General features: G+C 35.7%; 1 protein-coding gene across 1 annotated transcript; it reads right to left on the minus strand.

Annotated features, from left to right (window-relative positions):
* Positions 1–837: 837 nt before the first annotated feature.
* Positions 838–19,175, minus strand: LOC306886014 (cell division cycle 5-like protein). The gene is made up of 16 exons (XM_079442865.1): positions 18,967–19,175; positions 18,273–18,376; positions 17,977–18,138; positions 17,295–17,422; positions 17,118–17,217; positions 16,171–16,389; positions 15,926–16,070; positions 13,489–13,677; positions 13,260–13,408; positions 11,934–12,096; positions 11,668–11,832; positions 11,432–11,512; positions 9,644–9,886; positions 7,952–8,149; positions 3,055–3,267; positions 838–1,292 (listed from the first exon to the last, which is right to left on the minus strand). Exons 1-16 carry the CDS (start codon positions 19,009–19,011, stop codon positions 1,188–1,190), a joined length of 2,409 nt encoding a protein of 802 aa, XP_079298991.1. The 5' UTR covers positions 19,012–19,175; the 3' UTR covers positions 838–1,187.
* Positions 19,176–21,709: the final 2,534 nt, after the last annotated feature.

Here is a 21,709-nt window from a genome sequence, read left to right on the forward strand (position 1 = left end):
TCTTTTCTCTTCACACATTTTTCTCATCAGTCTCAACATGTTTGAATCAGCCAATTTTTTTTTTTTAGATTTTATGAAGTACCAGTAATTTTAATTTCTAATAAACCTGCCATTATATGACAAATATTGTTCACACTTTTACTTTTTTCTTTTGCAAGTTGCTTTGGATAAAGGTATCTGCTAAATGCATAAGGCATTTTCTAAATCTTTGTTAATGTTAGCCAATAAAAATCAAGTACATTACATAACGCATTTAAATTTTATAAATAATTAGTAAATGTTAAATAAGAGAAATTCTGAACAATTTTATAAAGAAGTTTAACCTTGGATTTGTCTTATACACACACAAAGAGTTAATTTGCAAAAACGGATAACTCCGTTTTTTTATATTAAAAAGTTGGTTATATATATATATATATAATTTCTAGTTAAATGTTCAGCATGAAATATACAATATTAACCATTAAGCATAGATATACCCAAAATAATTTAACCACACAAAAAAATATATGGGGGTTTGTTGTAAATTGTACATATTGCCACTAGGCTTTATATATATTAAATAATTAAATGTAAATAATTATTAAATATATTTTATATTCATGATTATATGCATTATACACCATAGTACTCTGTTCATGTTAATAAAAAATAAAAATGAAAGTACTGTTCATTGTTTTACTGTATTAAATGTTGAAAAGAACTAAGTATTTTTTTCATTGTTAGTAATACTTTAGTTAACATGAACTAAGTTCTGTTTGTCATGTTTTGTGTGTGAAGTGATTGTACCATTCTTTCCAATCATTCATTGAGAGCGCAGAAATGTAAAGCGGAGATTGAATAAGCACTGATGATTTATTTTGTAAATGTACAATGTCAATGCCACTCATTATTCCAACTTACACCTGAAAAGGAGCTTCTCATATTCAGCACAAACCTAAAAATAGCTTGACATGGAAAATCCATACTGCAAAGCAGACTATATTTACACTTACAAGATCAATATGAAAAACATTTTTAAAAACAAAACGCTGTGTGAATGAGATCCCGGCGGTCCTCGTGAAGTTAACATTGAAAGCAGTTATTACAGCAGAAACACAAGGATCCAGACAGTAAAGCATGCTGAAGTTCATGAGCACTGTACGCTCTTCAGGAGATCAGAGAAGCTCAGGATAGAAACGTCCCGCTCAGAACTTCTGTGAGAGCGTCTGTTTCTCCAGCAGCAGGTCAGCGAATCTCTGCTGCAGCTCTTTTTCTCTGTCCTGCTGTCTCTGGACGTCCTCTCTCAGGGCCTGGACAGAAACCACAAAGTGTTGATATAAGTGATGTAGAATAGTAGAAACGTGTAATGTTGTAAATTATTTTTTTGGGGGGTCTGTTTATTGTTTTTTTTTTTTGAGGAAATTAAATGAACATTAACAGTATATATATATATATATATATATATATATATACACTGATATACACACACACATATATATACACACACACACACAGGTGCATCTAAAAAAAAAAATTAGAACATCGTGAAAAAGGTTTTTTGTTTTTAATTTTAATGATTAGAGCTTACAATTCATGAAAGTCAAAAATCCAGCATCTCAAAATATTAAAAATTCTCATTTGAGTTTCATTTAATGACCATCCTGCTAACTGCTGACTTGGCAATGGTCCAGAATCATTCACAGAATAAGTCACAGAGGGTCATTACTGAAAGCTGTGGCTGTTCACAGAGTGCTGTATCAAAGCATATTAAATGCAAAGTTGACTGGAAGGAAGAATTTGGGTAGGAAAAGGTGCACAAGCAACAGGGATGACCACAAGCTTGAGAATACTGTCAAGCAAAGCTGATTCAAACACTTGGGAGAGCTTCACATGAAGGGAATGAAGCTGGAGTCAGTGCATCAAGAGTCTCCACGCTCAGACGTCTCCAGGAAAAGAGCTACCAAGCCACTTCTGAACCAGAGACAACGTCAGAAGCATCTTACCTGGGCTGTGGAGAAAAAGAACTGGACTGTTGCTCAGTGGTCCAAAGTCCTCTTTTCAGATGAAAATAAATTTTGCATTTCATTTAGAAATCAAGGTCCCAGAGTCTGGAGGAAGAGTGGAGAGGCACAGAATCAAAGCTGCTTGAAGTCCAGTGTGAAGTTTTCACAGTCAGTGATGATTTGGGGTGTCGTGACATCTGCTGGTGTTGGTCCACTGTGTTTTATCAAGTCCAAAGTCAATGCAGCCGTCTACCAGGTGATTTTGGAGCACTTTGTGCTTCCATCTGCTGACAAGCTTTATGGAGATGCTGATTTCCTTTTCCAGCAGGACTTTAGCACCTGTCCACACTGCCAGAACCACTTCCAAGTGGTTTGCTGACCATGATATTACTGTGCTTGATTGGCCAGCCAACATCCCTGACCTGAACCCCATATGGAATCTATGGTATATTTTCAAGAGAAAGATGAGAAACAGTGGCTCTAATAATACAGACGAGCTGAAGGCTCAATAGTACCTCAGCAGAGCCACAGGCTGATCGCTTCCACGCCATTCCTCACTGATGCTGGAGTTTGTGCTAAAGGAGCCCCGACCAAGTATTGAGTGCAGAAATGAACATACTTTAAAGAACTTGAACTTTTCTGCTTTTGCAAATCCTTTTTCTGATTGATCTTAGGAAATATTCTAATACTGGATTTTTGACTTTCATGAGTTGTACGCTCTAATCATCAAAAAAAAACCTTTACATTTTTTCCTTTACATGTAATGAATCAAGAATGTGAAAATTTTATATTTCCACCCTGTTTATTTTTAAAATTGGGGGACAAAAGAAAACAGGATCAAAGCATAGACATATACAAAATATATACATTTACAACATACTTTTAACCACATACGCAAACCAAAATATAAATATGTAATAAACTAAAAAAATACAAATCTTATACAAAATAAAACCTCCAGAATCCAAAAACAAACCAATCTTTAAGTGTATTATACTGCCAAACTTTTACACTTTACACTAATTCATTATCATGGACCCAAACATCTAACAGAGTTAAAGCGGTTTACCTCCTGTCTGCGTGGAATGGCGAAGTCTTCCTGTTTCTTCAGCTCCTGGAAGGTGTGGAGCTCCATGTGGGCCTGTTCTACCTGATCCCAGAGTTCACTGAGCTGCTTGAGCAGACCCATCGCCCTCGACTGATAGCCGCCCAACAGAATCTTCATCTTCTTCTCCATCTTCGCTGCACGCTTGGCTTCTGTGGTCATGTGACCTCTGTTGATCTGTCATCAACACAAAGTGAGAGGAACTGTTACAAACATAATTACAATGATTTTATAATGACTTTGCACATGGTTTATTCACTCAAAATTCAGAATCTGAACTACCTGTTGCTTATTAGTTTTTGGTTTGAACTTGTTTTTAAATTAAATCTTTTTTTGCACTGATGCCAGACTTAATTGGAAATTTTGAAAATAAAATAATGGATGAGGTAAGAATTTTAAGGAATAAACAAAAAATACACCAGGTTGGACCCCCTTTTGCCTTCAGAACTGCCTTAATTCTTCGTGGCATAGATTCAACAAAGTGTTGGAAACATTCCTCAGAGATTCTGGTCCATATTGACATGATAGCATCACGCAGTTGCTGCAGATTTGTCGGCTGCACATCCATGATGCGAATCTCCCGTTCCACCACATCCCAAAGATGCTCTATTGGATTGAGATCTGGTGACTGTGGAGGCCATGTGAGTAAAGTGAACTCATTGTCATGTTCAAGAAACCAGTCTGAGATGATTTGAGCTTTGTGACATGGTGCATTATCCTGCTGGAAGTAGCCATCAGAAGATGGGTACACTGTAGTCATAAAGGGATGGACATGGTCAGCAACAATACTCAGGTAGGCTGTGGCGTTTAAACGATGCTCAGTTGGTACTAAGGGGCCCAAAGTGTGCCAAGAAAATATCCCCCACACCATTACACCACCACCACCAGCCTTATATGAGTTACTGTTGCCTTTCTATCATCTCTAACCAGTCTGCCCATTCTCCTCTGACCTCTGACATCAACAAGGCATTTGTGTCACACAACTGCCGCTCACTGGATATTTTCTCTTTTTCGGGCCATTCTCTGTAAACCCTAGAGATAGTTATGCGTGAAAATCCCAGTAGATCAGCAGTTTTTGAAATAATCAGACCATCCCGTCTGGCACCAACAACCATTCCACGTTCAAAGTCACTTAAATCCCCTTTCTTCCCATTGAGTTGCTGCCATGTGATTGGCTGATTAGCAATTTGTGTTACTAAGCAATTGAACAGGTGTACCTAATAAAGTGGCCAGTGAGTGAGTGAGTGAGTGAATATATATATATATATATATATATATATATATATATATATATATATATATATATATATATATATATATAAAAAAATAAATATTTAAAACATAAAAAATATTGCAAAAATAAGTGTATAAAATAAACTAAAATACGAAATGCACAGCAAAATAAAAATACAATTATAAAAAAACCCAGAAAGAAATAACTACTTTTTTGGGTAGGAATGTGATTTCTTTTTATACGTAAAGGATAAAAAAAAAACAAATCGAATATAAAAACTAGCACAACATTTAATCTCTGCTCAATTTAAACATTTAATTTCAGCTCTTGTTCTTGACATGTTGCGATGGGATGTCTGAGAAAAACCAGGATTCAATTTTGCGTTCAGGCACTGGCACCACCAAATATTGAAACCATCGCAAACGTAAACTATTTTCAGACGTTACATTTTGCAATCATGTGTGACATGCAAAAAAGCAGTGCATTCTACAAAGTTATGAGATGGAAACAAAAACAATAAACCTCCAATGTCAACACAGGCCTCAGAAACACACGCCACGTCTTTGGCCTTTAACAAACCATTATGCAATTATAATGGATCTGTTTTCATTCGAGCGCCTGGCGTTTTCCAGTAAGCGTCCCGCTGCCAGCTGAAAGTCCTGAATGGGCACTTCTCTGGGTAAAACATCCCAGACGAGCAGAGACAAAGAGAGATCAGCGAGATCAGGACGTCCAGACGACAGCAGCCAACGCATGACTGTCAGCCAATTAGCCAGCCAATGCAGATCAGCTTCAAATTCACAGCAGCTGATTAATTGAAGTTATGAATACATAAAAAAATCAATCACTTTATAAAAAAAAACAAAACTTCCTTTTAATAAAATATTTTATATCTGATATAAAAAAATATATATAATTTTATTAATTGGAAATATACATATATAAAATTACATGCATTTCTTATTGTAGATAAATACACTCACAGGCTGGAGAGTTAACGCATTTAGATTAATTACGGTGAAAAATAACACGTTTAAATTATTAAATGCATTTAATGCACTTGTCCCGCCCCAGACCTAAATCATCTGACATTTCATACATCTGATTGATGACAAATATGATGCAGGGGAACAACTCACTGCGTGATGGAGCCTAGAGACGGTCCCTAAAATTCAAGATATGGGGCAAACTTTACATCATAAAATTGAGCACTATCACACGAGCAATAAATGCAACATCACACAAATGCAAATGTGATACTGATCTTATACAACAGTTCAATAAATAAGTTAATAGTGTGTTATTTTCGACACAATGTTGTCTGTTTTGCTCAATTTTGCCAAAGAAAATAAAAACAAAGCAGAACTGTTTGTCTCAGAGCAACACTGCTACATTTAATTTCTTAATCCACGTTTTGAATGAATTGAGTGAACCATCAGTTTTGTTGGATTAGAAGCAGCACTGCAAAGACAGATCGGTGTATCAAAGTTTCACGAGAGCGATTCAAAAGTATGCAGAGCAGTCTGCTCTCTATAGTCTGCTCTCTATAGCTCTCACAGTACTTTGAAGTCACACACCGATCGGTCTGATGGTGACGATCCACTTCTAGTTGAACAAGCCTAATGATTCAATGGACCATTCATAAAGAACCATTTACTTCACTCCTGAATGAATCAGCCATTTGAACGAATCAAATGAATGAATAAATGACTCAATGATGACTTAATCAAGACATTTACCACCAATTACTGACAATTTTCACCCAAAAATGAAAATTGTGTCATTATTTAGGCCTACTCACCCTCTTGGTCCAAAAATGTTTATGTAATACATTTGTTGAATCAAACAATATTTCTTGCTGAAGTTACTTTATTTTTTAGCTAATGTCTGCTTGATGCTTTACACAACAATGACTTCAAATGATCTTTTGGGAGTAATTTATATACAGGTACAGCTCAAAAAAAATTAATATCATGAAAAAAAGCTTACAGCTCATGAAAGTCAAAAATCAGTATCTCAAAATATTAGAATATTTACATTTGAGTTTCAATTAATGACCATCCCTACAGTATAAATTCTGAGCATCACTTGTTCTTTGAACCCACAATAATGGGGAAGACTGCTGACTTGGCAATGGTGCAGAAGACGAAAATTGACGCCCTCCACAAAGAAGGTAAGTCACAGAGGGTCTTTACTGAAAGCTGTGGCTGTTTACAGAGTGCTGTATCAAAGCATATTAAATGCAAAGTTGACTGGAAGGAAGAATTTGGGTAGGAAAAGGTGCACAAGCAACAGGGATGACCGCAAGCTTGAGAATACTGTTAAGCAAAGCTGATTCAAACACTTGTGAGAGCTTCACAAGGAGTGGACTGAAGCTGGAGTCAGTGCATCAAGAGTCACCACGCTCAGACGTCTTCAGGAAAAGAGCTACCAAGCCACTTCTGAAATAGCCCATGTTAGATGCTAGATGGGTTTCACTTTCTGAAATGAGTGACAAAAAATACTTAACTTTTTCACAATATTCTAAAAAAAAAAAGAAGCACTCTCTCTAAATCAGTGTGTGTGTGTGTGTGTGTGTGACTCCAGCTGAGGTCTGTTGATAAATGTGCTGTGCAGATTCTGCAGGCATAAATCCTGGCAATTCTCTGAATGAGAGCCACTTCCTGCAGGAACACAAACTCCTGCCTCTCTGAACGTGTTGCTGCGTGAATGGTTTCCGCCGCACGTTCCCAGCCGGGACTAACAGACACAAACGCAGCCTGTGTCAAATGGGGGATGTCCTAATGAACTGAATATCTGCACATGTGCACGTCCCAAAACTGCAGGACACTGGCTGTCTTACTGGAGCCGACAGTTTGTGTTAAACCAAGCATGAATGCCCAGGAGTTTACAGCCGTCCTCATTAAAACAGAATTAACGGATTTATTACGGTTTATCTTGGCTGGTTAATTATGAGGTTAACACACTGAAAGACTTTTAAGAACACTAAGAATGGATCGGAATACTAATAATAGTAATCTGTTAAACTAAAAGCAATAAGATACTCAAGTGATTTTACCAAAACCTTGAACATTACTGAACACAGTAATGAAGCACCCACCAAAACCAAACAAACAATAATAAAATCAAAACATAAAAACCAAACAATAAAAAATTATAAAATGGCCAGATTAAATAACACTATTACGAAAAAAATTAATAAATTATGAAATATCTCACTGACTTAAGAGCACCAAGAACAGGTCGGAATTAACAGACTAATACACTAAAAGAAATAAAATTATTTGGTGCTTTTACCAATGACAAGAAACATTACGGAACATGAATACTGAATTATAAAAAGTACCCACCAAAACCAAACAAACAAAAATACATTAAGAAATAAAATTAAAATAAGAAAAATGAGACAAAAAACCAACTGTAAATAAAACACAAATATATAAAAAACTAACTAATCTTAAAAAAGAATAAATAAGTAAATAAAAATAAAATACAAATAATATATTTATACCAGGGTTTTACCAAAACCCTGAGCATTACTGAACATGCGCTTCTATTAGCCAAACAGCGCCATCTACTGGAGCCAAAGGGAGTGTGCAGAATACATGACGTTTCTGATGATCTTACCTCCAGTTTCTTCTCCACAGACTCAATTCTGTCCTTCTTGCTGGCTAGATTGGCTCGGGTGTAGCGGCTCTGTCCATGCAGGTACAGGACCTGACTGTAACACTCCTCCCATACCTGGTTATACGCCTCCATAGACAGATCTCCATGACCCATCCCATGCTTCACCACCTCCATCTCCTGAGCCAGCAGCTCTCCAGCCTGTCAAACACACACGACATGAACTGGCGGATGCATCAGGTTTGAATAGTAAGACTCATGCATAGGGCTGTGACGATGGCAGATTTTTACCACCGTAGTGGTAATGGACCAACTACTGTCAGTGGCGCGGTGTTGCGATATTAAACCCGCCAGTTTAAAGGAAACGCTATGTATGGCGTTTGAGGTAATTTGTGAATTAGCATAGACTTATAGTCTAAATAAAACAATTTGCAACTGTTACTATTATTATAGTTGTATACAAAACGTAGTATTATGCTTGTTATAGAGTGTGTGAGGTCAAGTGCACTACTGCCAGTGGCAACAGACCACCGCGGTTGTCACGGCGACCGTCACAGCCCTAGTCATGCACTTTATGACCGAAGAGAACCAAACTCAATCTATCAGCAAGCAAAAAGCTCTTGTCTGAAGTCAACTGAATAAAAGCAAACTGCTCCACATAAAGACTTCATGGTTGAATATATCAGAAATATCCAGGTCATAATCCAAAATAAAACTGCATCAAGAAAATTAAATCTAACATTCATTTGAAATGTGCCATTATTTTTGACAATTAAACTAATTTAAGCTCAATTTTCATTACTGCAATACTGTACAGTCATGAGAATGCACTACAGTATTGATTTATTTTCATTATAATTTTATTAATTAGTTGTTGCAGCCCTGCGTTTCATTACAAATTAACAAAGGATTTCATTTTCAATTGCATGTGGAACACCATTTTTTTTAAAAATACAAAAATAAATGAATTAATTTGGCGCCTTTAAATCTGATTAATTGAAGAAATAATCAACAGACTAACTGACCATCAAAATAATAAACAGTTTTGGCAAAATCACTTGTCCTATTGCTTTAGTATAATAAACAGATTTCATTTTAATGCTCTTAAAAATCATTAACTGTTTTTATTCATTTATTTTTAAATATATTAAATATAGGAATACTATTACATGACTTTTTATATTTTACTTAATGTTTTTGTTCCATAATTTTATTGTTTATTATTCATTAGCAGTATAATAAACAGTTAATTCTCATTTATTTGAGTGCCCTGAAAAGTCATAAACGATGGGGTTTTACATTTTTCTAAAATATGGAATATTACAAGATATCTAGGTTTGATCAAAAGCCCTATTGAAAAGTAATGGCAATGATGTAAATGTGCTTTACTTGGAATAAAGCCACAGTGCATCTTAATTGTCCTAAATAGGCATCAATTTCTTAAATAGGCTTCATTATGCAAAAATATGACCTGGACATTTCTAAATGTCACTCTTGCAAATAATTGCCAGGCCAAACTGAACCTGCAGAATAACAAAACCTCCAGAGATTCAGTCAGAATTTGAATGACCTCTCCAGCAGTCTGCGTGTTACTATGTATAATTTAATCATATTTTAGAATAAAATCACACTCAGGTTTTCCTACATGATCAAAAAAAGAAAAAAGTGGGGGTCTAACAATTAAAAGCAGCAAACCTTTATGAGCTCTTCCTCAGAGACCTTTTCGTAGGGGGTTTTCTCCAGGAAAGCGATGTGCTCGGCGTTGTTGGAGCTGGATCCCATTCCTTTCCCCTTCTTGGCCTGGCCGTCGCTGAAGGGGTGATGCATACAGTCGAAGTGGATCATGGTAATAATTTCTTTCTTTATGAGTTCTTCAGCCTGCTGCAGGTCCGTCAGCGGCGGCTCCACATTATGAGGCCGGAGTATAGTCTCATTCACCTGAACACACACACACACACACAGCAGCATTAGTTTAGACTTCATCTCATGGTAGAGTACATCCCTTTAAACTATACAAATGTACTATTTCTTTATTTGTATAACTTAACTATGAGCACCATAACTAGTCTAGAATGTCTCGTCTTACACATTGCATCAAATAATCAAGTTCTGCCCCATATTACTTTACTCTGCAATACAACTTTGCATTTTTCAAATGCCAGTATGTGGGAGTGTTGTTATCATTAAACTACAACTATACAAAACATGTAAATTTAAATAAACCTGACATTTAAAAAAAATAATATAACACACACACACAAGGAACATTAAAAAGAAAAATGAGAAATGTTGCCTTGCCAACTAAATGAAAGTTTAAGCTACTAAAGAAAATGTATATGCAATTTAATTAAAATGATAAACAACAAAATTACTAAACTTTAAACTAAACTAAAATTAAAACTGAAAACAAAAATAAAACAAACTCAATATTAATAAACATTTTAATAGTACATTAAAATGGTTCCTGATAACAAAAACTACAAAAAAAATAAATAAAATAGTTTAAATAAAATTCTACACACACACACAAAATAAATCATGAAAGAAAATGAGAAGTTTTATCTTGGAGACTAAATGAAAAAAAAAAAAAAAAAATACTACTTGGAATATTAAGGGGATTTTTTTTAGACGTGGAAGAGTTAACAAAAACTATTTCAAAAGATTTGTTAATTGAAATAAAATGAATACTACACAAAAACACTTTTTCATTTAGTAGCTGTGAGGAATCCACCCGCCGGCTCAAAAGTCCAGCAGCCTGGTGTTTGGTTTTTACTTGGCTTCTGCAAAGTTCACCTAATACATCAGGATTTAGTTTCAATTTTAGTCTAGCTCCGCGTTTAATTTAGACTCCATTTTCAAGTGATCATTAAATTTAGGCTGTATTTCAAGTAATTAAAAGCTGATCACAAATATAGATTATGTATTAATTTAGATATTTGATTATTTTGAATATCCCAAATTTTCAATTACTCGTTCATTGTTAATTATTAATAATTGAAAGTATGGGATATTGAAAATAATCAAATATCTTAATACATAATCGATATTTGTGATCAGTTTTTAATTAAAAATACAGCCTAAATTGAATGATCACTTGAAACTGGATTCAGCTTTAACACGGAGCTAGACTAAAATTGAAACTAAATCCTGATAAATTAAGAAGTGCAAGTAAAAGACCTACACGCATTATACCATCGCCCACCAATTGGATCCCGTCTTTGGGCCAATGTGGATGGTTTCTTACATAGCCAAAGCTAAATTTCTCCTTTATGTTACTAAAGTGCATTACTAAAATAGAAAAAGTAGTAAACACTAAAACGAAACATTTAAAAAAAGAAAAAAAAATTGCTACAATTAAAAACTAAAACAATAAAAACAAATAAAAATGGATAAATACTATAACAGTATATTAATATCACCAAAATAGCACAGTAATTGCGATAGATAAGCAAGTATGGACAGGATGTGTGTGTATTTCCTCACCTCTGAAGGTCTTGGTAAATCTCTCTGAACTGCTGTGTGTCTCTGACGCAGCTCCTTCTCCCTCTCGGCATCTCTGACGGCCTGTGGAAATATCACACAAGATAAATATCAGCAAAAACAAATATTTAAACACTAAACACAGCACCCTCTGGATCCTGAGTGTCATCCGTGTATTTAAAGATCTCAGAAAGCTGCATTAGAAGCGGACGGGCCGAGGTGTTCGCCGGTTAACTGACCTGTTTACACAGTTCTATCTCAGCCGCATCCTCCATGAAACTCTCGTCCACCTCGGCTTCCTCCAGCTCTTTCTCAGCGTTTTCGGGAAGAACGATCTCAAAGTCATTTTTGGGCATCGGAAGAGACATCAAGCCCAGCCGGAGCTGCTCGCGGGACTCCTTTTGCTGGAACAGACAGAAAACACGCTCAAATAAATGCATTAAATGCACTCAAAATGGTTTAAATCTCAGAAAAAGTCAGGCTCATTATTATGGGTGTTACACACCAAGTGTTTGGCAAATGATGGGTCGCTGTAGTCCACACCACCCTCCTCTGTGTTGATGTTGAGCTTGTCCCGCAGCGGGGTCCTGCCCGGGGTCACACCCAGCGAGGGTTTAGGAGTCACCCCACCGTGAGGGGTCATGCCCTCAGCTCCGTGACTAGGGGTTCTGGGAAACCATATGCATAAAGTCATTATTCACACAGCTCATTAACCTGAAACTTAGCACATACATTAATATTATGAGATATTAATATTCAAAAGTTCGGGGTCAGGGTTGGTAATGTTTTTAAATAAGTCTCTTATGCTCTCCAAAGCTGCACTTATTTGATCAAAAATACATTAAAAACTGTAATAGTGTGACATTTTATTACAATTTAAAATAAGTGTTTTCTTTAAGTGTATTCAATATAGTTTAAATAAAAAGATGAATTTTCAGCATGATCCTTCAGAAATCCTTCTAATATATTCTGATTTGCATAACAGTTTATTTTAGCAATGTTGAAAACAGCTGCTTTATATTTTTACTGACAAATTTTTTTCAGGATTCTTTGAAAAAGTTCAAAAGAGCAGCATTTATTTGAAATAGAAATCTTTAGTAACATTATAAATGTCTTTACTGCTGACTAAAATTATTACCTTCTTATAAATAAATACTGACCCAAAAGCTGTAATGAAATATGAATTCTATACTAACGTGCCAATCATAAGCCTGAAATTTAATAAACTGTATTACTGGGTGGAAAATTGGCTTTTTAAAAATAATATATTTTATTAAATAGTACTTCTGGCTGAACAATATTTTGAATTCGCTATTAATTTTATATTTTAATTTTAGGTAAAAGTTAGTAATTTTTTGTGCTTTTGTCATTTTTATTAGTTTATTTTATTGGTTTTTAAGTATTTTTTTATATTTATATTTATATTTAAGTTATTTTTATTTCAGTTCTAGTCTTTTGAGTTTGTTGTGGTTAACCGCCGAGGCAAAATCCCAATTTAAAAAAAAAATACTGTAGTATTTATATATTATTTCAGTTAACGAAAGCGGGCCAATCATAACTAACCAAAATGTAATGAACTGTATTACTGGGAGGGAAATTGGTTTATTACTTTATATTAATAACTATTATTTAATGCAATGCATTACAGTGATTCCTACAACACCCCTGAACCTTGACAAAATCACTTGTAAACCACAGTGTTGAGTGGATTATTGCTTTAATATGGTATTTTATTTTTGAAAACATTTTACAGAACTCAATGACTATGAGTGTGAATATTCTAAGCTACATTTTTCATGTGAAAGTGCATATTTTCATGCATGATGGGTACCTGAAGGGTGTAGACAGCACCGTGTTGGGCGTCTGGACCACCTGTCTCTGTGGTGTGACACCAGAGAAGTCGCTCTCATGCAGGGGGGTGTTCAGCCCTCCTTTAAGAGGAGTGTCCACGTTGGTAAGTGCCATCAGGTTCTGGGCTTCCTGTGAGAGTGAAAGAACCGAGCAGTGAGACTCAGGATATAAAACAGCCAGTTTGGGAAGCAAGTGAAACTAGACCAAACCTGCAGGATCTTGTCCTGTGCCGCTGGAGTTTTGGGTGTGCGCAGGGCCATGGAGTTATTGGTCACGTTGTATTCGGACAGAAGAGCGCTAGAGGCGGAGTTTGTGATACCAGACTCCTCGGCGGTCTGACGGGCGATTTCGCTGGCCTGACCCAGTTTGACAACCTCCTCCAGCTCGGCGTCAGAGATCTGAAACGAAAAATCAGTAATATGCAGTTTATTATTGTAACTAACCACAACTTCTATATTCAACTACATGAAAACTATTATCATAACTATCATAAAACACATTGGAGTGATTAACATGTTGCGATCAGTGTTATGGAAATAATATTATAGTATTTATCAATATTTAGAATTAGCTTTTAATTTTATATTTTGTTTTCATGTTAATTTCAGTTAACGTTTTAGTAATTTTGTGTGTTTGTTATTTGTATTAGTTTGTGTTTATATAGAGAGAGATTTCATTTACTTTGTTAATGTGTTGTTGGTATAATTGTTATTTTAGTATTATTTATATACTAGTATATTATTAAAATTGAATTAGCTTTTACTTTTATATTTTTAGTTTTCATTTTAAATTCTAAAGTTTTAGTAATTATATCATGTCCTTTTGTCACTTCTATTAGTTTTTGTTTTTACATTTCTATTTATATTCACTTGGTTAACGTGCTGCAATCAGTGTTAATTTTATACTATTTTTATACCATTATAGAATTAATCTACATACCTGCAAACTCACAAGAGGTTAAAAAGGTGACAGTTCAGAATTAGGGCTGTGCGATTAATGGAAATCGCGATTTAAGACTGCGATTTGGACACGATATTACTCTGATCCGATATTCACTGCTCTAGCCAACTGCGTGAACGCCCACCATTTAAAAAGGGTCAGATTGAAAGTTAGGCAAATTAAAACTAAAGAAAAACGTATGTAACTTCAGCTTCGAAATGACAGACAACAAACAAAAAAGGTCATTTGCAAGAGCTGCGTCACGATGCATATCAAGAGCTCCCTTATCGGTTCTGCTTTCAGTACTGGAGAATAAAAGATGTTTTTATTAGTAGGCTACATGAACGTTATCTTACACATTTTATCTCCCCAACAGATTAATTTGAAATAAGTTTATGTTCGCTAATTCAGAAGATCGCACACACAGCCGTGCCTCTGATCCGCCCCACGCTGCGCGTCTCAAGGACGAGCCGTTTCCACGCAGCCAGTCTCATAATGCTCTTTTATACCCGGTTCTGCTCCGCAAGTCTCTCACGAGAGCATCTGGCAATATGGACGAGGCCTGACGCACACAGTGTTTAAAACGAATGTCAATTAAGTCTAACTGCTTGAAACATTCAGCACATTTCCCATTTGTTCTTAAAATCCCAAATACATAAAAATGAATAAATCAGCCTGTGTAACATGTAATACTTTAATAATTGACTAAACATAGTTCTTTATTTATAAAAAATAAACAAATCTTTCCTGTGAAATTCCGTAATTCTGTAAAAGTAGTAATACCATTATAATCTTCCCTGCAGAAAAAATAAATAAATAAAACAGTAGAACCCCTCCCAAAACACAATAGAAAATGTAATGGATTTAAGGGTTATAATGGGAATTGTACTGGTTTTAATGTAAACTATAATGGTGTCTACTGGTATTTGATGCATTCTATTGGTGGGATGTAATCTAGCAGATGGCAACCAATAGAACAACAGTAATTCCTACTGGAATAATGCCTAAAACAAAAAGGAATTGTGTAATGGTTTTTATGGAAACTATAAGAATTTCTGTGATGGTTCCTATGTTTTTTTCAGCAGGGTAACGATACTCATACTGTGCTGCACATTGTTGACAACATTGAGCTGAAGCTTGACTTTGCAAATTTAAAAATCACAAATCAAATCGCAATTGCAAAATGTGTCAAAAAAACAAAAACGCAATTTGATATTTTTCCCCAAATCGCACAGCCCTATTCGGAATTCACATGTTGTGGGGGGAGGGGGTCTGAAGTGGCATTAGATTTATTTAGTGAAAGTGACGTGACATACAGCCAATTATGGTGACCCATACTCAGAATTCGTGCTCTACATTTAACCCATCCAAAGTGCACACACACAGCAGTGAACACACACCCGGAGTGTTCTCTCCACCCTCAATACCACGACTGAGGTGAGACCCTTGAGCAAGGCACCGAACCCCCAACTGCTCCCCGGGCGCCACAACATTGGCTGCCCACTGCTCCAGGTGTTTGTTCACTACTGTGTGTGTGCACTTGGATGGGTTAAATGCAGTTTTTTAATAGTTTTAGTTAACAATGACAGCACTGGCTCCGATGCAGTTCATAGGACGTTCTATGGTTGCAAAGGTGTTTTTGTTTAGGGCATAAGTCCCAGTGATTTTTACCATGGTTAAGGCAGTACAGTTTGTGAGAACTCTGACCTGTGGTGCCGGAAGCACCAGTTTGCTTCTCTTCTTTGTAAACTCTGACACTCCACTGGTCTGCAGGATGGCCGAGGGCAGATCGGACTCCTTCTTCTTCTTGATCTTCTGTCTGTCCTTCTTTCGGTCATGATCCTCCTTCTCACTATATACAAAAAAGCACAGGGGTGATCAAAAACCCACCCATACAGGAACCTGAACTACCTGCAGCTCCACAGGAGGAGGTTTGACACGACTCCGCTCACTTCCTGAGTTCTCCATCGAGATGCTGCTGGCGCAGTCGTTTGAAGTCCGGTTGCAGAGGATCATACTGCTCCATGGACGTATCGTAGAAGCCCTGCGCGGGTTTCTTTTCAAACGGGATCTCAGCATTATAGTCGACACCTCTCTTCTTCTTGCGCTTCTTCTGGATGTCGATGCCTGCAGCTCGCAGCTCCCTGCGCTTCTGGAGCGCTGCCAGACGACTGCAGAATACAGCGGAGAGAACAGCTTCATGATCAACAGCTCTGATAAACAACTCAATGTGATCAACACTGTGAGAACTAGTAAAACGCTCATTATGACACTGTAAATGGCAAGCTGCTGAAAATATAAATACATTATGAATATATACACAATGCTGTTCAAAAGTTTGGAATCAGTAACATTTTTAAAAAGTCTCTTCTGCTTTCCAAGGATGCATTAATTTGATTAAAAATACAGAAGCAAAACATTTATATTGTGAAATATTATTACAATTTAAAATAACTGTTCTGTTAATATACTTTAAAATAGAGTTTATGCCTATGATGCAAAGCTGAATTTATATCAGCCATTACTCCAGTCTTCAGTGTCACATGATCCTTCACAAATCATTCTGATTTATCATCAATATGCTGATTTATTAGTAGTGTTAAAAATAGTTTTGCTGCTTAATATTTTTTGGAACATGTGATACCTTTTTCAAGATTCTTTAATGAATAAGACGTTAAAAAGAACAGCGTTTGTTCAAAATAGAAATCTTTTCTAACAATATAAGCCTTTACTAATCACTTTTTATCAATTTCCTGCATGCTTGCTGGATAAAAACAGTACTTTTTTTCAAAAAAAGAAAGAAAATTTACTGACCCCAAACTTTTGAACAGTATTGTAGTATAGACTTACAAAAATGTACTCAGAGACCTAAAAGTGTTCTTATGAGACCAGATCTTACCGTGCTTCCTCCAGCTGTTTCTCTCTGGCTTTCCGCTTTGCCTTCTTGCCTTGTGTGTTGGCCAGTCGAGCTCTGGCTTCAGACAGCATCTCCAGCTCATCTGCACATGCAAGTTTATGGATGTCATGCGTTGTCTTTTCAATCGCAGTGCTAAAAGGGTTTTCATCAGACACTCACCTTCATCCATGTCCACAGGGTCAGGTCTGGCTGGTTTGGTCTCAGGGTTTGGGTCGATCTCTCCTGGTTTAAGCTTGCGAGGGTCATCGCCCACATCATCTTCATTCTCTCTCTGGGCGGCTTTATCTCTGTCATCATAAAGAACAAATTAATACAATTCTTCTTCAACTCCATTGAACCTGAATTATATGTTCAACACATTTAGAATTAGACTGGATTGTGAAAAATTAACATTGATTTACAGTTTTCACTTTATTTTTCAAAAGTACGGATGCCTGTTACCGCCACAGGATTAAATGAACAATTCTGAACTGCGAAAATATTCTGCCTTTTTCCCCTCGCAATTCAGAGTTGACTTTTTTTCTCCGAATTGCGTAACCACAAACTCGCAGAGTAAAAGTTTGAATTTTGAGTTTACATACTATTGCAATTGTGACTCTTCTCAAAATTTTGAGAAATATTTGCGAGTTATAAAATTCGGAGGAAAAATTACATTCTTACAATTGCAAGTTTGCATCTCACAATTCTGACTTTATAACTCACAATTGTGAGAAATATGTCTGAATTGTGAGTTGTAAAGTCGCATTTACTTTTTGTTTTTTTATTCAGTGGAGGAAACAGAAACAGTTCCCCGGTGAAAGTAATTACACGTTGTTTCTATAGTGCGTCAAACTGTACATACAGCAGATACTCGTAATGCTCCAGACACTGAGCAGCTGTTCGTCCGATGATGGGAGCGATTGTCCTCCACTGAGTCGGCATCAGCTTGGCCAGGTGAAGAAGTTTCTCCTCTTCCTCACGTGACCATTCTGTTTTCTTGATGCTGGGGTCCAGCCACTCATACCTGTGAGAAACAAATCATAAGTGACAAACACATATGATCAAGAGATTGCATATTTGGGCATCACAGCACATTCAAATGCACCTATGATGCTGAAAAATGCTGTCCGGATAGGTTTTGAGATGATATAAACTCACCATCTGGCTTTACACTGTTTGGCTGATTTGCGGTGCAGCAGGGATGCGATTCGAGACCACTGATTTTTGCCATATTTCATTACAGCTGCTTTGAGAATCTCATCCTGTTAATAAATCAGAGACAAAGATGTCTTCGACTCAGATAACAGATCATTTTAATAATCTAACTTCAGCTAAACTCAATAATAACTTCATTTCCACCATAACACACAAACATGAGCCTAATAATGTTCTCTCAAGAGTATTTGTCTATCAAGAAGACAACAGTGTCAGTGACAGAATATATTGACATGCATGTAATTTCCAGAAAAGCTGTAAAATAATAAATAAAATACATATACTTACGAGTTAATACACATGCAAATTAATAAATGATACTAGTTTTTGAAAAACAATTATTACAATATAAATATCGAAATACAACGTCAGTATTTATGCACAGTCCAATTAATAATCTTGGTTAAAACAATCTAAATTGTGTTTTGATATTTTATTCACTCAATAAAAAACATAAATCATAAAAATGTATAAATATTCAGGACGAGCTGAAGGCATCAACGTAACGTTAAGATGTAAATAAAAACACAGCAATGCAGATATTTGTACAATTCCAATAAATATAGATCATATGAAGCTGAAATGCACTGATGAATAGTTTTAATGCTGAAATATTGTGTGTTTTCTCTAAACAAACCTCAGTGTTGCGCCACACGCCTCCTTTGATCATAATCCGCGGCATGTTGGCGATTTAAAGTCTTCACACGCGCCCACGCTGTAAAAACTAATTCTAGTGTCGCAAATACGTGAAATTAAATCGAAATCCGAGAAATAAACGTTGAGTTTGAGCTGCAGCACGTTAAACTGCAGATCGAGATGGCTGCGGCCGCACAGAACTGTGGGAAACAGGCTCTTCCTCTATTGATTCACCCGAGCTCTGTCGTGTCACTGGAACTCAATAGCGCCCCTCGCGACTGACAGGCTGAACACTATCGTTTGTATCTGTTTCTAATAACATTTGTTTTTTTTTGTTAGACCATATTTTTGTATTATTGTAACATACTTTGGTAAACAGTAAGATAGTATGATACATAGTGGGATACATAGTTTTTTTTTAAGTAAAATTTGAAATTGTATATTATACATTTCACAAAATAATTATATTATATAGGCTATTATAATTAAATTAGTATATAGTTCTTGAAATAATAACCTTTATAATAATAATAATAACTTAATAACCATAACTTTAAATAAAATAACCAGCGACCATATATGACCAGAAAATATTGATATTTTAAAACTTAAATAAAACAACAACAATAATAATAATAATAATAATAAGTCTGGCTTTTATGTAGTGTCTTATAATTATTATTTTAGTATTAATGTTTTACAATTTGATTTTTTACTTTGGGAATGTCCTAAGGTATAATTTTTTGGACAGAACTGAAAAAATATTTACAAAAAGTGATGACCTGTTAATTTTGTTAATAAAAACTGATATGTTTAGATATTTTTCATTGGATGTTGGTGATAAAATGTATGTATGTGTTATGTATTTGTTATATTTGATCAGTATTATATTCAAAAAGTCAAATGATTTTTAAAGATGTTTGAACAATTCAAAACTGATATTAAATTTTTTTTTTTAAACAATATCTAACTTGAGAGCCATACAATATACAATTGTTATGTATCAATGATGTGCAATGTTTTTTTTGGACATGCATACGCTTGTCTTGATTGTACAATATCCTTCATTGATTGATTGATGAGTTATAGAATGTTCCAGAATGTATAGAATGTAACTTTGGAACAGGTTCCATAAGGAGTTGAGGAGCAGTTCTTTTGAGGCGTGGAGCTGCATGTCCTGGAACACCTGGAGGACTTCAGAGACGGTGACATCTGACGCTCCGCTGAAGGGCTTCAGACGCCTGGAATGATGTTTGATGTGATATCGAACAGTGAACCCGATGTTCAGCTTTCAGCTCCAGAACAAGCCAGAAGCCCATCACGTCTGAAACATCTCTTTCTATGGAATCTCACACTCTGAACTCTTGAACTCTGAGGAAATTATGTTCCCAAATCAAGCCCAAAGTATCAGGAATGAAACCACCAAAAACAACTGGAGACCAGCATAAGCACCTATATTGATTGTGTAGAGAAGTTCATAAAACTATAACGAGGAATGATATCATTGGCTTTACTTTAAGATTTTTTTCTTTTTTTTTCCAACTGATGACAATAAAAACATTGACAGCCAAACAGAATACACCCTACTTCGAAGCGTGTGAGATAACGGCAGCATGTGCTTAAATAAACAATTATCGTGCTTGGTATGGATGCTAGTTTTAATACCATCTTTTTTTTTATATTGCTATCATTATAGTTATCTTTAAAGGACGATATGGACACTGATTATCTTTAAAGGATGATACATTTTAATAAATGTTATCATAGACTACCTAAAAACTTCTACAGCCAATCAGAATCTGCTTCACATCAAAGCACGAGTGGCAATCAACGTGGTTTATAATAAACATAACATTATTGTGTGTTTGTGTGGATGCTAATATAGTTATAATACCTTATAATTGCCTTTATAGTTATTGTTCTTGGTGTGAACAAGCTTTAAAGGGATAGTTCACTCAAAAATGAAAATTCTGTCATTAATTACTCACCCTCTTGTCCTTTCAAACCCGTAAGACCTTTGTTCATCTTCAGAACACAATTTAAGATATTTTTGATGAAATCCAAGAGCTCTCTGGCCCTCCCATAGACAGCAAGGGTCCTTACACGAGCTACGTCCAGAAACATAGCAAGGAGATCGGTAAAATAATCAATGTGACATGAGGGTTTCAACCGTAATTTTATGAAGCTATGAGAATACTTTTTGTGCACAAAGAAAACAAAAATAATGAATTCATTCAACAATTCTTCTCTTTCTTCGCTTCTCTTTCTCTCTTAGCTTCGTAAAAATTACGGTTGACACTGATGTAACATGGGCCATTTTAACGATGTCCCTACTATGTTTCTGTGCCTTGCTGTGGTGGTACCCTTGCTGTCCATGGAGGGTCAGAAAGCTCTTGGATTTCATCTAAAATATCTTAATTTGTGTTCTGAAGATGAAGGTCTTACGGGTTTGGAACGACATGACGGTGAGTAATTAATGACAGCATTTTCATTTTTGGGTGAACTATCCCTTTAAGAGGGAACGTCCCCATGCTAAACAAGCAGTTACAGTCTAGTATCAATAGTTAATTATTACTTTTAGTAACAATGAGTAGCGCTATACCATATGCACCTGATAAACCACATTATTTAATGTGTTTGTGCTTTGTACCATGAACAATAGGCCTACATGTTAATGTTGTTTTTCAAATATTTTTTGAACTGTTGAGCTTGACAAGGTCAGCATTTCATTATGAAAGAATGAT

This window comes from Barbus barbus, assembly GCF_936440315.1.
Source record: "Barbus barbus genome assembly, chromosome: 20".
NCBI classification, from domain to species: domain Eukaryota; kingdom Metazoa; phylum Chordata; class Actinopteri; order Cypriniformes; family Cyprinidae; genus Barbus; species Barbus barbus.

Coding starts and splice junctions, on each gene's coding strand:
- LOC306886014 (XM_079442865.1), bottom strand. CDS start 19,011: ATGCCGCGGATTATGATCAAAGGAGGCGTGTGGCGCAACACTGAG. Junction 16,071..16,170: donor CTCGATGGAGAACTCAGGAA/GTGAGCGGAGTC, acceptor TTTTGTATATAG/TGAGAAGGAGGATCATGACC. Junction 11,833..11,933: donor CATCATTTGCCAAACACTTG/GTGTGTAACACC, acceptor TGTCTGTTCCAG/CAAAAGGAGTCCCGCGAGCA.